The sequence below is a fragment of the Amphiura filiformis genome, chromosome 6 (genome assembly GCF_039555335.1).
Source record: "Amphiura filiformis chromosome 6, Afil_fr2py, whole genome shotgun sequence".
NCBI classification, from domain to species: Eukaryota; Metazoa; Echinodermata; class Ophiuroidea; order Amphilepidida; family Amphiuridae; genus Amphiura; species Amphiura filiformis.
The window spans coordinates 32,282,384-32,299,070 of NC_092633.1; the positions used below are offsets into that span (position 1 = coordinate 32,282,384).

The following is a 16,687-nucleotide window of genomic DNA, read 5'->3' on the forward strand; positions in this document are numbered from 1 at the left end:
GGTCTGACCTTTTGTGGGTACCAATTTACGGGGGTTGTCATCTTTAAAAAATACGGGGGATAATACAGACTTATTTTTAATGACAATTCATGCCTAATATACTCCAATTATATTAAAATTATGAAGAAATTTTATTGAAAAAAATATATAACACTAAAACATGCCTTTAGTTTAATATCATCAAAGGGTTATTTGCATCACAAATCTGGAAGAAAGACTACGATATTTATCAGGGTCTGATATTTATCTTTATGTGTCATCCCCCTGTATGTACACAGCTGTCGTAGATGTGAAACGTGCATTCATGTAAACAGTGCATCGTCAGAGCAGAGTCAGATTGTCATAGATTTTACTTCCAAGTTGTTCGTGTTTTTCAACTTTAGCAAGATGTCAGCAGCAACTGAGGTCGAGGGAGAACTGAAAGCAGGACATCCTCCAGCAGGTAGTTTGTAGTTTCTGAGTTTCACTCAGCTGTGAAACAGCTGAATGGCTGACAGAATCGAGAACAAATCGTCAATCATTATAATGTAAATTTGTATGGTGGTGCATTTACTGCATAAACTCTGAAATGTACATTGTAATTTGTACATGGTTGTAGTAACTAGGTAAATGTGAATTCAAATTTGCTATCAAACCATATCATTTTATATCAAATTAAATAAAACCCTTGATTGAGTCAAGAAAGTCAAAACTCAAACTCAAAGTCAAACTGAAAACCATTTTGTCATGTTTTCATATCATGTATTTTGTGTGGTGAACTGAAAAATGATTACAAATGTGTAATTTGCAATCATATGTAGACCAATTAAAGATTTCGTTGTTCGGACAGCTAAGCACAGATTGTAATAACTTCTGCTAAAGACCTTCATCTTTAGAAACAAACAAGTCTGTTCAACCTATTAGTCAATGACGGAGAACTTGACCCAGTTTGGACATTGACTACCCTGTGTAAAGATAGTCACTTGTGCTGAGCATGAAATTGGTCACTTATCGCTCACTGTTCAAAATGTGACATCTACACCAATTACAGTCCCGAAACTGTCTACTTTTTAGCCGACCTCAATTCAAACATTTAGTGATAGTTAAAAATGCGATCCCCAACCCTTTGGTTACCTTTGGACGAATTTTTCGAAATCTCCACGGAGTCTCCGTGTCTGAAATTCCCCGGTACAAACATCGAAAATGTCGCAATTCTCAGTTCTCGGTGATGATACTATATCCGCATCGCTGTTTTCATACATGAATATGCATATCTCTGACCCCTGTAAGTAGGGTGTCCACTGTGCAGCGCCCGGCGTGCCGTTGTTTTCCATTCACACACAAGCACACGGCTTGTTGAACGCAAAAAGCAAACGTTTTAGAATTGCTCTCATTTGTTTAATATTTAAGATAGAGCTATACAACTTCAAAAAAAAAAAAAAAAGGGATGAAATCAAATAGAAATCCAAAAAATATTGAAATCCGATGAGTATTTTTGCATCTACGATTTTCCAAAGTTGAGGTTTTTCCGACTCGAGCGGCCATGTTGGTCGGTTTTTTGCGATGGCTCCAATATTTTTCGTCAAAATGGTGATTTATATCTCAGAATAGAAACTACACATGCCTATAAATGATTATTTTTATTAATTGTATATTAAGTACAGACTTCAATGCCCTATATACTGAAATCCCTAGATTTTTTGATAAAGGGAAAGTATTTTAATATTTTTTTTTTAAATGTATCACTTACGGAAATATGGTTCCCGTGGCCCAATATACTGTATGTGATATCAAAATAAAGCTTGTTCTGTCGGCTACAAGATCCATTAAAAAAAATCTCTGTAAATCGCCCACGTGTATTTTCTTTCCCATACATTGTCATACCATACCCGCCCGTTGGTTTCAATGAGAAACAAGGTGAAAATCAGCTGCCGTGTTGCCAGCTAGCTCACTCTATTGCGTCCCCACTGTTAGTGCACATGACTAGCGTACGTGCAAAACCAAGGCATGTGCCTGTTCTGTATGACGGCACGCTGTCGAGTCTGCATGTGTTGCCGTATTCAACTAACACGTGGTTCGCTCGAAGCCGGTTGGGGCCGGTTCTGTGTTGGTGATTGTAATTTTAAAAAATGACTGTTCATCTTCTGGTACATTTTAGAGATGTTTTATCCCGAGTTTTATAAACAATAAAAACCAGGCAGTTATGTGGTACAGGTTTTGTTTAAAAAGATCATAGGCTTGCAGATGGTGAATAGAATGTTATTTCTATTTCTAACGCAATGATTTGTTTTTAATGCAACCACGCAAACCATTAATATGTTGTCCCTCATTAATTGTCTACTACGATTGCTGGTCAATATGGTATCACCCAACAGGCCAAGTATGCAGGATTGCAGTCGCGCGCGAGGTGTAGCTGGGCTATTCCATTGTTTGGAATAGGGGTGATGTCTCAGGGTGATGTGTATGATATTGGAGGGCACTTTTCAAAGCCCTAAATTTAGATTAGTTTTTCATTTTTTTTAAATAATACTTATTTATTTAGTATGTTTATTTTATATACAACATTTTTGTTGTTTCTTTTTTCGAATTTAAGCCCGTTTTTTTTTAAATATTTTTAAAAAAAAAAAAAAAAATACACACCAACATTGGGTGGTGAGAGGGGGGGAGGGGGAAAGAGGGATGGGAAGGGGTTTGGGGCATGAGATGTGAAAGGAAGACATGCAAATAAATCTCTTTAAAAAAGTTTAAGACTTTTAATTTAATTGTTCACAAATGTGTTTTAAATGTTTTCGTATTTTAATATAACAGGTCTCAAGTTACTGGTAATTTCATGAAACAGGAGAGTTTAAGGGGGATATGGGACTTTATCTTTGAGGTTTTTGTTTGTTTGTTTTGTTTTTTTGTTTTGAATATGCTCAATCAAGTCAATTAAAGAGTTGTTTGTTGATGTTCTTTCATATTAATCTTAGCTCTAATTTTTGGTTCACATTTTGCAAGGGTTAAATTGCTCCTCGGTCTATACTTTGAAATACCCATAAACAAAACGGAATATTCCACTCAGTTTGCAATTGAATGAGACTTGTATTAAATGATTTTTATTTTATTTTTCAACCATCCTATTTTTACATCAAATAGGAAACAAATGTACATTACATATAATCAAAACAATTCATAAAGCCTACATTTAAATACATATGAACCTAAATTGAAGTTACAAAAATCCCTCAACATGGATTGATTCACTATACTTGTTCCATGAATTGAGCAGGCCTACTCTATTATCTTCAACAAAAATATTTATACATTATAAAAATGACACAGACTAGAATTGTGTTCTTTCAAGTACAGGTATATTTTATTAGCAACATTACAATAGAAAATGTGAGCATTAATTTCATGTATCATGTGTTCCCTCAAGAGACAAAGGGTCGAAATTGAAGAACAATTAAAATTACCCCTTTAATTAAATGGAACATCCCATTTTAAGTATGTTATTTTAATTTTAAAAAGTTCATTTGAACACTCATACTTAATTCACTTCAACAATATTATACAGTTGCTGTCAAGTGTAAACAGATCCACATTGCAAACATTACCAAACAAATTTATTATAGCAAATCTTGAGCTTCATTTGTACCATCGCTGTAAGATATGCTAATTTATGCAAATTAAGCCTTAAAACTAACAAAACATCAAATTATTGAACATAAAACTTGATCCACATCATGTGTACTACCAACATGCCAAGTTACATAAGAATTGCATTTCAAATAACTTCACAACAGTACTTTAGAAAATGTATTTCAATGTAGCACAATTTTTGTTATTCCCCATAGAGATTGTACAGGCTTGATTCACAGGTGGAGCCATGAAAGCAATGCATTATGGGTAATATCAAATATGAGGCAAAACGATGTTTTTCAAAGTGCGATAACTCAAGAATGGCTATAGCTATTTGAATAAAACTTGGAATATAGTTAGACAAGGGATGAATACTTCCAATAACAAACATTGCAGTGTCAAAGAAACAGTAATTTTGTTTACATATTGTCTACAAAAGCGCCCTCTTTTGCACTTTTTACCAAAACGACGAAAATTGCGCTTTTTTGACGCCTTAAAACGGCTGTTTCTGGGGACCGGACGGTCCAATTTTGATAATTTTTTTTTTAATGAGTGTCTTTCAACATACTCTTTAGGATAAAATTTAAAAAAATACACAATTAACAATTTAAAATTTTGACCTGGACACCCTACTGTAAGGTCAAAAACGTGGCGTTGATTTCAACCAATCCGATCCACCGTTTAATAAGCAGCTTGATACTGACGTCATATCTGAGGTGACCAGGAGGCAGGAGCTACCATTTTGGTAAACTGAACTCGACTCGCATGCGTTCTTTTGGTTCACATAAATCGAACAAAATTTTCAATAACGGGTAATAGTATGATTTCAATTTTTATTAATGAAGTTACTTGTAGTTTTGAGGAATGACAAAGTTGTTTTGGAAACTTAGATGTTTGTTTCAACTGATGATGTAGGATCGCAAGGTGAGTGAATTCGTGAAGAGATTTGCTTGTTTGAGTGATAGTAGGATACGGGATGTAGGCTAGTCCTCTGTGTTTGACCGGCTCCGACGTCTCAATTCACAACGTCTCAATTCGTACCTGCTTACCAGACAGCAATACTGCGTATTGCTGTATGGAACCAGATATAGACATTGACCTAGTCACTGCTAGTTGTGAACTTTATGCTAGCTAGGCACAAATACAATGTATGGGCAAATCACTTGACTGCTTGCTTGTAGTTATTAGAAATAAACATATACCGTAGTAAAAATGAGTAGATTGTACAACATGACTTGTAAAAAATGAGTAGATTGTACAACATGACTTGTGTATTTCTTCATGAACCCAATCAAATATGTGACACGGTCTGGTCCATGGGGGCCAAAGGAGGCATTTTTGAAAATTGAGTTACTGTAATTATTTAATACATTATTATACATTTACTGAAAACACCAAAGGTCTAGCATACTTGGTTCTAGAGTTATGAAGTTTTTTGATGTTTATTTTCTTATGTATTTTCTTGTTTTTTTACTCCATATTTTTACCTTTATCTCGGTTTCAAATTTGCCGCCTTTGCTTTGGCCCCATGGACCAGATTGTGTCACATATATAACACAAATGTGAATGCACACTATAAACATGATAAAACCCGCGGCGACACATACACAGCACTTCTTGGAACTCCCGGTCGGAGCCGGGACATTTCAATTATTGGAACTGCATCATATCTGTCCTAGAAGTTAGAACAAAACATTCACTTACTGACATGATCATGTTCTGGGTTTGCTTCTAGTCCTGCCAGCAAGACTTCAGTCTTTATCATAAACATAATGACATCTACGGACCTGAAGTCTTGCAGCGGTACATATATAGGGATGCACTGTACGTTTAAGAAATCCAAACTTCAAGCATCAAGAAATATATACCTTGTATTTGTCAGTTTTACCTCAGAGATGCTGTAGACCCTCTCTACACAGTGTAGAAACATCACAAGTAGAATGCTGCTCAATATGATAAATCCAAATCATGAAAATCAAGATATTTTGCAGAGCAATATTTTGACCACTTTTGCACTAAGTACCGGTAAATTACTCCCATGAAGATTGCAGGTTTTGCCAACTCAGGGAATTTTGAACTCACCCAAAAGATGAGATCAATGTAGATCAATTACCTCAACTTTGTGAGTATAGACTAGTACAGTGGGATTAAAATCATCCACGCACGCCCAAACCCTGGTACAATGGGATTAAAAAATCATCAGTGCATGCCCAAACTGTCCTTGAGAGAGTTCCTCAGCTTCATCCTTAGAGCCCAAAAGGAGCCCACATATTGTGATGTTTCTTATTTGTGGAATAGATATTAATAGAGTGCACTGTAACTCTAGGTACCGTACAACGAGTTACAGTTATTGGAACTAGGTTTGCTTCTAGTTTGTAACAAGTGAATGATGATGGTAACTGGACAAAAGAAGCATACTTCACAGCTTTTCAATCCCCTATTCATCACTGTTTATGGCGTGAATCATTCTATTGTTTGCGATACTGAATTATCATTCAGTAAGGGCGAGGTAGCCTAGTAGTGGTATAGGGAGATTTGTGCGAGGGGTCTGTGGTTCAAACCCCCATCCTGCCCAATCCTTGTTGCTCACTATAGTTCCATTAGGCCAATGAAAGTCAATTCCTTGTTTCCTGTTACACAATTTTTCATGACTGTGTAGGTAACCATTTCATTTTTCATTATTCATTATTTCATACCATTTCATTATTGCAGCTGTTACAGGTGTAAACCAATAACTATCCATGTATATGTGATAAATCACAGTTTGTAGTTTACAGATGTAGTTTACAACCACATGAAGGTGATTGTACAACTATTATCAAAAGTTTCACAATATTTTTTACGGGATGAGATCAGAGCAGATCAAAAAGTGTGGGACAGAGAAGTGAGTAGGTATTCATTATTAATTCATTATTAACCATATGCCATGCTCCTACTGCAAAGAAAATCCCTGAAAATCAACAGAAAGAGATTTATGATATATTTAAAACCACAATTATTTATTGGTATGTCAAAGTTTGTTAGAAATCAATGTTTTATTCAAAATAATGAAATATTTGGCCAGCAATTGGTTTTGAGCGGAGTAGGGTAACGGGAAACAAGGAACCGACTTTCATTAGCCTTAGGTCGGAAATTTCATAATCATATTCTCTCTCAGTCGAGTAGAATATAATTGTGATAATTTCTCCTTGCTCCCTGTGTAGAATGTGCAGGCCTGTATACACAGTGGGTGCCCGGCGTCTTGTGGTTCGAAGGGTCACATAAAATGGCAGTTCCGTGTGTCAGATGCATGATTCAAACCTGAGCACATAAAAAAGTTGCAGGCCTTATCGAAAAGAGTAGGGGCATCATCCCAGGCTTGTTACCTGTACCCTTCCTAGATCCCAGGGCAGTAGTACGGTACCGTAGTTGTGTGTTCAGGTATTAGATTAGTTCAGTGTATTAATTGTAATGTTGTGAAATGGTGATATAGATAGATTTACACTGCTGAGCCGTGGTGCGCCTGCCCTGAAATAAGAGGCGGGATTTCCAGAAATTGATTTGATTGATTATGGACCATCCTTTTGATACTTGAGTTTTTAATGTTTGATTAAACCAGAACAGTTTTGACAGGTCCTTTGTCTACTTCTCTGTAATTTGTAAACAGATAACTTTAGAGGACAAAATAGAAAAAGTAACAGGGGTTGTACATCCACTATATCAATTATCATGATTCAGAATAGAAATCATCCCCGCTAGACTAGACTCACTTCCAGTCCTATATGCTGTATGTATATATTTATGGCTGGCACACACCATTTTGTGTATGGGAAATATGTGATCTATTGCGAAACCAACCATTCATAAAATCCAAGTTAAAAAAGGCTACCCTTGAGTTTCTGTGTGCAAGGAATGGTTTTTAAATTCATGGTGATAATAATGTGGTGCACTTGTGCAATATATCCTTTGAAGTATTGTAATGGTCAATTAGCATTTTGATAGTGTGTACGGTACCCTGAGCTGAATGGAGCAGGGTACACAGAGTTAGGTATTTAAGGTTATTAATTATTTTAAACTGTTGTGATTTGGTAGTTCACAGCATCTTACGAATGGTAGTGAGCTTTGGCAAAAATTGCATTGCTCAATTCATAGCGAGCGTGTAGAAGAATAAAAATATCACAGATATACTTGGCGTTGTGAAGAGGGCTGAAACAACAATACTTTTGTAAAACGTACATAACTACTGTAATTAACAACAATAAATTAAGCAAGTTTGCAGAGTATACGAAGTTGTAGAATGAACATCAAGGTGTTAATTTTCAAAAATACATTGATCTAGATAATGAAAATCGATTTTTAAGTTGCTTCGACCAACAATACATCGTAAACATGTGCTAGCAGTTGAAGCTGAGAATAACAATTTACACTTATAGATAGAGCAGTTTAATACTTTTTGTAGACATGAGATTTATACTGAAAAATCTGCGCAATTGTTGATCATTGGATCCCTAAAAAATAGATGTCATATACTGACTCATGTATTTTTAACATCACAATTTTGAGTCCAACATTGAATGTCAATATTGACAAGCAGCTTCCCGTCAAGCAGCTTCCCGTCAGTATACAATATCAAGCAGCTTCCCGTCAGTAACTGGCCAGGAGAGACAAGGTTTAAGAATAACTTGAGTTCAACTTCTCACAATATTATCTGTGTATATTGATTACAGTTAAAGCTGGTGGTATGCGGATTGTGCAGAGTGGTAAGACCCCAGAGAAAGCCGCAGCAGGAGACAAGCCTGCTGAAGATGATGAGGAGGAGTTTGAAGAAGCAAAAAGGTATCAATATATTCAAAGTCATTACTATATATAGTAATGACTTATAAATGCATAGATTACTGTTCGATAGCTAGTACTGGTATGTACATGTACTGATCAGGGGTTTCTTTAAGGCTGGTCTTAACCCTGGAATTATGACAACTTTTGGGCCTTATAACTGCTAAATTGTTGGTCTAAAGAATTTAAAAAATTAATTAATTTTAAAAACTAATTATAAATATCTAGGACCTGTTTATTTTATATTATTTTGAATTTTGATCAACTTCACCAAAAATACTTGAAATTGGAGCAAAAATCAGGGTTTTTATGATTTTTTGCAAAATTGATCACTTTTCAACAATTTTTGGTGACAATTTTTCAAAGGTGGTCAAAACTATTAGCTTATTACCTACCCAACAGAGTTAATGAGTAATATGGGTTTTGCGTTTTGGAAAACACTCTTCCATTTTACCCGCCAGCAGGGTTATAGCTAGCCCAAGTTGAGTGCGGCTAATTTTACTATCCAATCAGAGTGCTGGCTCGGGGCACAATCTTTTAGGGAACACAAGGGATCTGGGAATAGGCTAGGGGTATACCCCCCAAAAAAAAATTGTTTGGTTTTACTTACTTTTTTTTAGTGCTGGTCGGGTGCCGGTCCGTGCCGGTTACCCCCGACCGGCACCGACCAGCGTGGCTATAACCCTGCCGGCCAGTATCTCAACTCAAGTGATAGTACCATAGTACTTAATAAAATGAGCAGACATACATTTTGTTGTTTTGCCAGGAGGTTTGAATTCAATGTTGGGAGAATGGCAGAATTTTGTGACTTTCACAGTATGTACAATGTTGCTCTGTGTTAAATATTATTGGTAAGGAACCCTCTCTGTAGAGATCTGCGGTGTGCTCTTTTCTATTTTTTAACACTCTTTTTCTTTCTATTTTGTAATTGTACAGTCCTCCAAAGGATGTTTCAACACTACTAATATCAGGAGCGCCATCTAGGGGCAACAAGGACTTTCCACCAGAGGCTGTGAAAGCATATCACGAAAAGCCATTGCCTACGCACAACAAAAATGTATCCGTGAATAAACCGATGCACAACCTAAACCAACCAAGGAAGTAGATAGGTGCATAGTGAATAGCCAGATAACACACTCTGCGTCTTTCAGGCTAAGTTCAATTTCTTGTGTATCCAAGTATCTAATTGTTAGCAAAGAGAAGTACAAGCGTGTATCAGCCTGCAAGATGAGACTATATATCATAGTTAAGTGCAAGTAAGACAAATGAATAGATATAATGAGAGGAAAATTCAAATTTGGGAAATGGTGGAAGGGTTTTCTCTCTAGTTTTATTTTTTGCCTTTATAAAGAATAATTGTACGGTGCTTCAAAATTTTCAAATTTAGGGACGTCATGTAATAGACTATCTAGAAGCATATAGCAAATGCAACAGAATTCTGCATGAGCATATTGTAGTAACTTGCGTAATATAGATTTATGTTGTGTATTATTTTTGCTTTAACGTGAGTGGACAATCTTTTCAGACCTATACACAAATTTTATATAAAATATTAGAAATATAACTGAAGTATTCTTGGCTAAAAGAAAGTTGGGAGACTTCAAACAATATCAAAAGCTTGACAAAATTAAAATAATTGTAATTTGAAACTATTGAAAAAGAATGGAACTGCTGTCAGGAATGTGAACTAATTGTGAGGCTATAGTTCACAGAAGTTCACTTTGCAATAGGCTCACAATATACAAGGCAATTGGTTGTCCACTCACAGCTTATATATTTTTTTCTCTAATGCTTGCCAACGAAACAAAATCTTGAAAATATATATTGTAGATTTTTTATATTGATCATGTTATTAGGCAAATAAAAAAACCACAGTTCTACAGGCCTGACCGACCCCCGAGGACCAACCCAGATTTTGTGTTTTTGGGATTTTTTTTAGCTGTATGAAATTAAAACAGGCATTTTTGGCCAAAGTTGATTGATTTTTACAGATGTTTTGAAAATACATTTGTATATTTCTCAGATGTAGCAAAGCTTTCAGTGATTTTGAGGGTCATTTGGCCTAGCCAGTCCATCGGTCTGTAGAACAGGGTGTGTTTTATTCCTCATCTTACTGTTACTTAATCCATCTTTTCTAAAGATCGAGAACTTGAAGGTATGTAAATATAATTTGATTTCTGTATTGAGTTCACTAATAAAAGGTTAGGATGAGATGTTGAAAGCAGAAATACATTTCAGTTTGATATCTGCAGCTAAGTAAACTGCTCATTCATCATGTGCTCTGCCACTGTCAATATTGGGCTATTCCAGATGAAATCCATACACCCTCTATGGAAGACATGGATCTAATCTCCCTCACAGGTGGTGTAGATTTCAAATGGAGTCACCCATTCACATCTTCTATAGGGGCTGTATGGATTTCATCTAGAATAGCCCATTGAAGAAATGTCAGTGGAAAGGCAGTTTACAAGATATAGTTGGAGAGCTCCCAATAAAGGTTTTCTTTGATATGATTTCAGGCCATGATTGCCATGTAAAAGTACCTAATAGGTTGGTAATGCACTAGATAGTAAACACTTCTAGTGGTCACTGAGTATTAGTAAAATCAACTCCTATGTATCCCAGTTATATCAGCAAAAGGGTTGTTTGAGGTGCAGAAGGGCAAATACTAGAGAGCTTGCAATTTTCAAACGTAGGTATCAAACACCTCAGGTACATCTATTCAAATTCCCGTCACATGAGAGTGATTTTGAATAGATACACAGGCGTATGATACATACGTTTGGAAATCGCAAGTTCTCTACTATGTAGTTATGTACTTGTAATTGAAATAGGCTGCTGTTCTATAGCTATGCTTTTGTGATTTTTTTATTCATATTTACTTGATATCATTCCATTATGAGTCATATAACAGAAACAAAATGTTCAGCAATTACATGGATATGACTCGAGATCAGTCGACATTGTATTGTAAAGTTAAAATTACTAATACTTATTTTAAAATGATTGGTCCTGTACATGTAGTCTGCTTCCTCAAGAAAGTGACCTCAGTGCTTGCTGCAGTAGTATCAAAACAATCACATTGACTCAAAGAGCTGCTATCCTTATACACGCAATCAAAGGTGATACATCTGTAACTCCAACAAAGTACTGACGTCACTCTCTCGAGGAAGCCAAATGGACTATAGTGATGTGTTTTTTGTTTTCATTTGACATAAATGTCACTAAAATGTATATGATTGTTACCATTTTGTATTTGTCTAATGTTTTGTTTAAATCACAACTCTTAACCCCCTGAGCACTACCTGTCGATCTATCATTGCCTCTGATTGGTCAATTACATGATATCTTCACTTTAATCAACAATCAGAATGGAGCTTTGCAAAAATGTCACCCCAATTTTTTGCATGGTGAAATTATTCTAACAATGTTGCTGATTGGCCCAATTGATAATGAATACTTCTTTTTGGCCAATCGGCAGGTAGTTCTCATGGGGTTAAACAAATGAGAGTAAAACTAGGTCACATTTTGGCTGCGACAACCAGGACACAATAACAGATGGTGAAGGTTCATAAAGGTGTTAACGATTTACATTATAACCCCTATCCTGTTTATACCGATACATTGATGCCTTTGTAGAGAGCCTCATAATTATCAAATTTTCCTGTAGAATATGTGCCTTGTAACTAGCATCAATGTCACTATGCACTGTGTAAGAACAACTATTGGGCTATTCCAGTTGAAGTCCATACACCCCCTATGGAAGACATGATCTTAATCTTCCACACAGTGGTGTGAATTTCAAATGGGGTTACCTGAATGGATGACTCAATTTGAAATCTACACTCCCTGTGTGGGAGATTAAGGTCATGTGTGGATTTCAACAGGAATAGTCCATTGTACTATCATCCCCAGTTGAATGAGATGTATACATTATGATGCATACTATGTACATGATTTCAGATATTGGCTTCAATGAATCAAATCAAAGTCAAAGACCAGCATCCACTGTTATACCCTATATCAAACTGAAACTTTATCCATCAGTTGTAGTATATTTTATGTGTGGGTGTGTGGCATTTTGGTGTCTACATTGCCTTAGCACGAATATTATTGGTTGATTTCCCCACCACCTGCAAAATTCACTGCCCCCCCATGCTCCCCTGAAAAAATTCTTGGGGTCGCCACTGTTGACTGCGAGTCTTTGAATGTGTACTCTTGTTTTAAAGTATTGAAACAGTCTTTGTAGCCTCTCATTCATCTGGGAATGTTGAAACTATAGGCAGAATATCTAATTCTCGATCATGAGAGCAAACATGGGTACGCACATATATATGCGTTAAGCGTACTACGCAAAGACCACACGCTTACTGAGTAAGTACAGCTTTTGAGAGTTGACCAATCACTGTCTTAGATCGTGTGATCGTGTTGTTCCACAAAAAGTATGCTGACACAGCAGTACAGAGGGTACATCATGATCAAGAATTAGATATTTAGCGTATAGTAGAATTAATTAAAGCTGGACAACCAAGCATACTTTGTTGATAGATGGACGTCAGTAGGGTTGTGATGACCCAGACAATCAAGTACCAGAAATCAAGGTCAGTATCGTCACAACTTCAGCCTTCCATTTGGCAACAAATAGGCATGATTGTCCAGATTTATAAATGGAAAACAAGTTCAGTTCAACCCACCAACCCTTGCCCATGTGATTTATAAATATTGACCCAAAACATAGATATGCTTTAATTAATATATTGATGCTAGAAAAGGGAATGCTTTAATAGTAGTCATAATATCCCAATGAAAATATATCTTTGATTTGTATACAGCTCAGCTGTGATAAAAATGTAATCATATTTGAATGAATGTCACCATTTTACAATATTCTGCATGTTCTTGCTCCTGGTGGTTTTTTTTTTTAGTTTTGGTATAAGGCAAAAAAAAACAAGTTTGTTTCAGTAGCACACGCCAAGCATTTCATTTTTGATGGCTTATTGTTGAAATTTTTTTCACTTACAAAGAAAAAAAACCTGGAAAAATCGCAAAATAAATAATATAAACCACTACTGGAGTAAACATTTACACATTACACAACAAACAAGCATAGTGAAAAACTACTGCAGGTTGAAAGGGGGGTCTTAAATATTCTTGAATATGAAGAAATATGATTTTTTTTTTTGTGTCGGACAAACCCACTGTAAATTCCCATTCCAATTTGCAGCGAAAAGGGTATTTTTTTTCCATTTCAAGAAAATAATAAAACCGAATTTCGCATTTGACTTTTTGGACCTGCTACAGGAAACAAACATGTTTTTTGGCCTAATTCATAATTCTTAAAAAATTTAGTAACGAGAAAGTGTTATACTAGTCTGGTACATATATTTTAAGTTCAGAAAATGCAAACACATTTGGAAAATGCAAATTATGACTCAAGGTGTTTATGAAAGCTCATCAGTTTTATCATTGTGTACTCTTTAGATTAATATATACTTATCCATGACAAAGAAGGCCTAAAATGATAATGGCTGATTATGAATGCAAACAAACAAACAAGTAACCACAAAGGAAGGGAGCCCATAGCACCATTAGGTGAATCTTTCCGGTATATCATAATCAGCGTTCGAACTTTTGGTTGTCCGGTTGCCCGGGACAACTAAAAAAGTCACCGGACAACCAAAAATACTGATTCGGTTGTCCGCCGGACAACCATAAATCTAGCCAAAAGTCACATTTGTAGGCCTACAGACAACCAAAAACTTAGACGGACAACCAGAAATTGTAATCTGGTTATCCGTGGGACAACCATTTATTTTTCCTAAATTCGAACACTGATCATAATGCTTGTAGACTTATGGCAATTCTGAAATGCATCTTCTTTCATGTATAATTAGGCTGAACTAATGTAATATGTGTAACCTTGATTCTTGATTGAAAGTATGGCTCAGCGAATGTTTGCCATCATTCCCAAAATACAGTGGGGTTTCCACTCTATAGTGTAGGCATGAGAATTTTCAGGCTTTTGCAGTTTTGTTGTCCACATTTTTGTTTATTTTGTGTGTTTTTTAGCCTGTCTTGGGCCTTTTAAGACCAAATTCATGCGCCTTTTTAGGCAGTTTTCAAAAAAGCCATTCTCATGCCTGATATTGTGAACAAACACAGGGCTGTCAACTTTCATGCATTGGCCGTGAGTCTCACGCATTGGGTCACTTTCTCACGGTCTCACGCCAAGGTAGTAAAATCTCACGCCCAGGTAATAAATCTCACGCAAAAAGCTGAAAAATGAGTAAAATCTCACGCATCGTTATTAATAATTTGCTGTTGACAGTCTCGAGCACCGTGGCTCAAATAATCATCGGTCAAAATGAACATTGGAGTCGGCAAATCCCGGTACGCTTCTGTCTCACGCCAAGCAATTCCAAAAAGTTGACAGCCCTGACAAACATGTTTTGATGTCCTACCTGGCTTGTATATAGCTATCATCGCGCCTATAGATTGGATGCTAAATGTCAATATATATTTGATTTTTGATACAGTAATCATATATACCAAATTGGTTTTGGCTTTATTTTTTGCTTTAATTCATAAATTATTTTCTGCAGTTGTAGCTTAATAAAAGCAGCTTTTAATTTTTGCATTTGAAACAAGTAATTTCATGTGTCTTCATTTCAGTGACAGAAAATATATTTAAAGATTGTGTTCAACATATAATCAGAAAACATTGTTTCAGCAATTGTGTAATCAGAAATTACTTGTAATGAGTAAGGATATATTAGTTATGCAGGCCTTGTCGTCTAGATTTAAAGGCGAGTGGTTAAAATCACTTGCTAGCATGATGCTAGGGGAGTAGTCAAATCACTCCCTAGGCTAGTATGATGCTAAGTGAGCTGTGGAAAATCGCGCTTACTAGGAAATCGAGTTTGGGTGAGCTAGTGCAATCGCTCGTCTCAAACAGCAAGGCCTGGTTATAAAACTTTAATAATAATCAAGTTTTTCCAGATTTCCAGATGTTTTAAATGTAGTTTTAATACATTTTAACTGAACATTATCATTGCAGTTCTAGTACTTTGAAAAAATCTGCATGTGTTGATTTGTTAGGGGCTGTGCAATAATTATGGTAATTAATAATTTAATGAAAATAATATCCAAAATAGCATGCCATTAATTGCTTACTCCTTTCTTAGCCCTCCAAAAAGGACAACATCCCCTCCACCCACCCACCACCCCCCAGCCTGCCTTCCCCTTTACACATGCCAAACTTTGGGAATCCAATTTGGAAATGTGGCACCTTTGGATGTTTTCTAGAGCCTTTTAAAAGCATTTTATATTTCAAAAAAAAATTCATGCCCCTCCCCTCAATTTATTTGACCCCGGTCGGTTCATAATTATTGCGCAGCCCCTTACCTGTTATTACTCTGATACATAATAAAGTAAAATATGTGTATTTTCTAAACAGTTTGATATTATAAATGTCAATTGACTTGTTGTTTGAATACATTGGAAGTATACATATAATTATTACTGTATAAAGAGTCTTACTGTGGAGCATATATACATATGTACAATGTACAGCCATATCAATGGATGCACAACTCAGCAGAACACTTATGTCCTCTTGTCGATATGCTAGGCATAAATTCTATTAAGAACAGATTGGGTGATTTGCGTTCTAAATTCGGGTAAATCCGCTCAAATATCCGGTATTGGAAGCTTAAAAATTGGGCTATACTTGAGAATCCAGCTTGAGAGTCAATGTGCCGCACCTTGGGGCTGCATAGTTTTGGCAACACACTGCTTTTGATATGGCTGTACATATAATTATTTGGACATGGTGATTGGATAGCTGTATGAAGCTTTACATTAGGCTGTGTAAAATAATTGTGTGGTTTATATGGTTTCTTGAGAGAGACTCGGGAACCCCAACCCAAAGGCCTCTGGGAGCAAAACATGCATGTAAAAACTGCATTTTGTTAATTGATGGGACACTTACGTTGCCTCGGACCATCATGAGCAGGTGTTGTTATTAGGCTATGTATGTCTATTGTGATGCATTGTGTATCACACAAAATAAATCACTAAAATAAAATGTACTTTTTGAGCAGCGTGCAACCCTAACCAAACAATTATTTTGCCACAGCCTGATGTACTAATAATAAGCCTACCCCCCCTCAATATAACAAACCTAACAGCATTTGCGCCTCGTTCTCAATAGTGGGGCAGGGGCAGGCAACATATAGGACACCTCCAGCTGAACAAGTTAATGTCCAAAAAAAGT

The 16,687-nt window shown here is 36.1% G+C and overlaps 1 protein-coding gene across 1 annotated transcript; it reads left to right on the top strand.

Moving 5' to 3' along the window:
* The first annotated feature begins 280 nt into the window (after window positions 1-280).
* LOC140155284 (death-associated protein 1-like) lies at window positions 281-11,646 on the top strand. The gene is made up of 3 exons (XM_072178054.1): window positions 281-442; window positions 8,307-8,415; window positions 9,349-11,646. The coding sequence occupies exons 1-3, from the start codon at window positions 388-390 to the stop codon at window positions 9,515-9,517; spliced, it is 333 nt and encodes a 110-aa protein (XP_072034155.1). The 5' UTR covers window positions 281-387; the 3' UTR covers window positions 9,518-11,646.
* The last annotated feature ends 5,041 nt before the right edge of the window (window positions 11,647-16,687 follow it).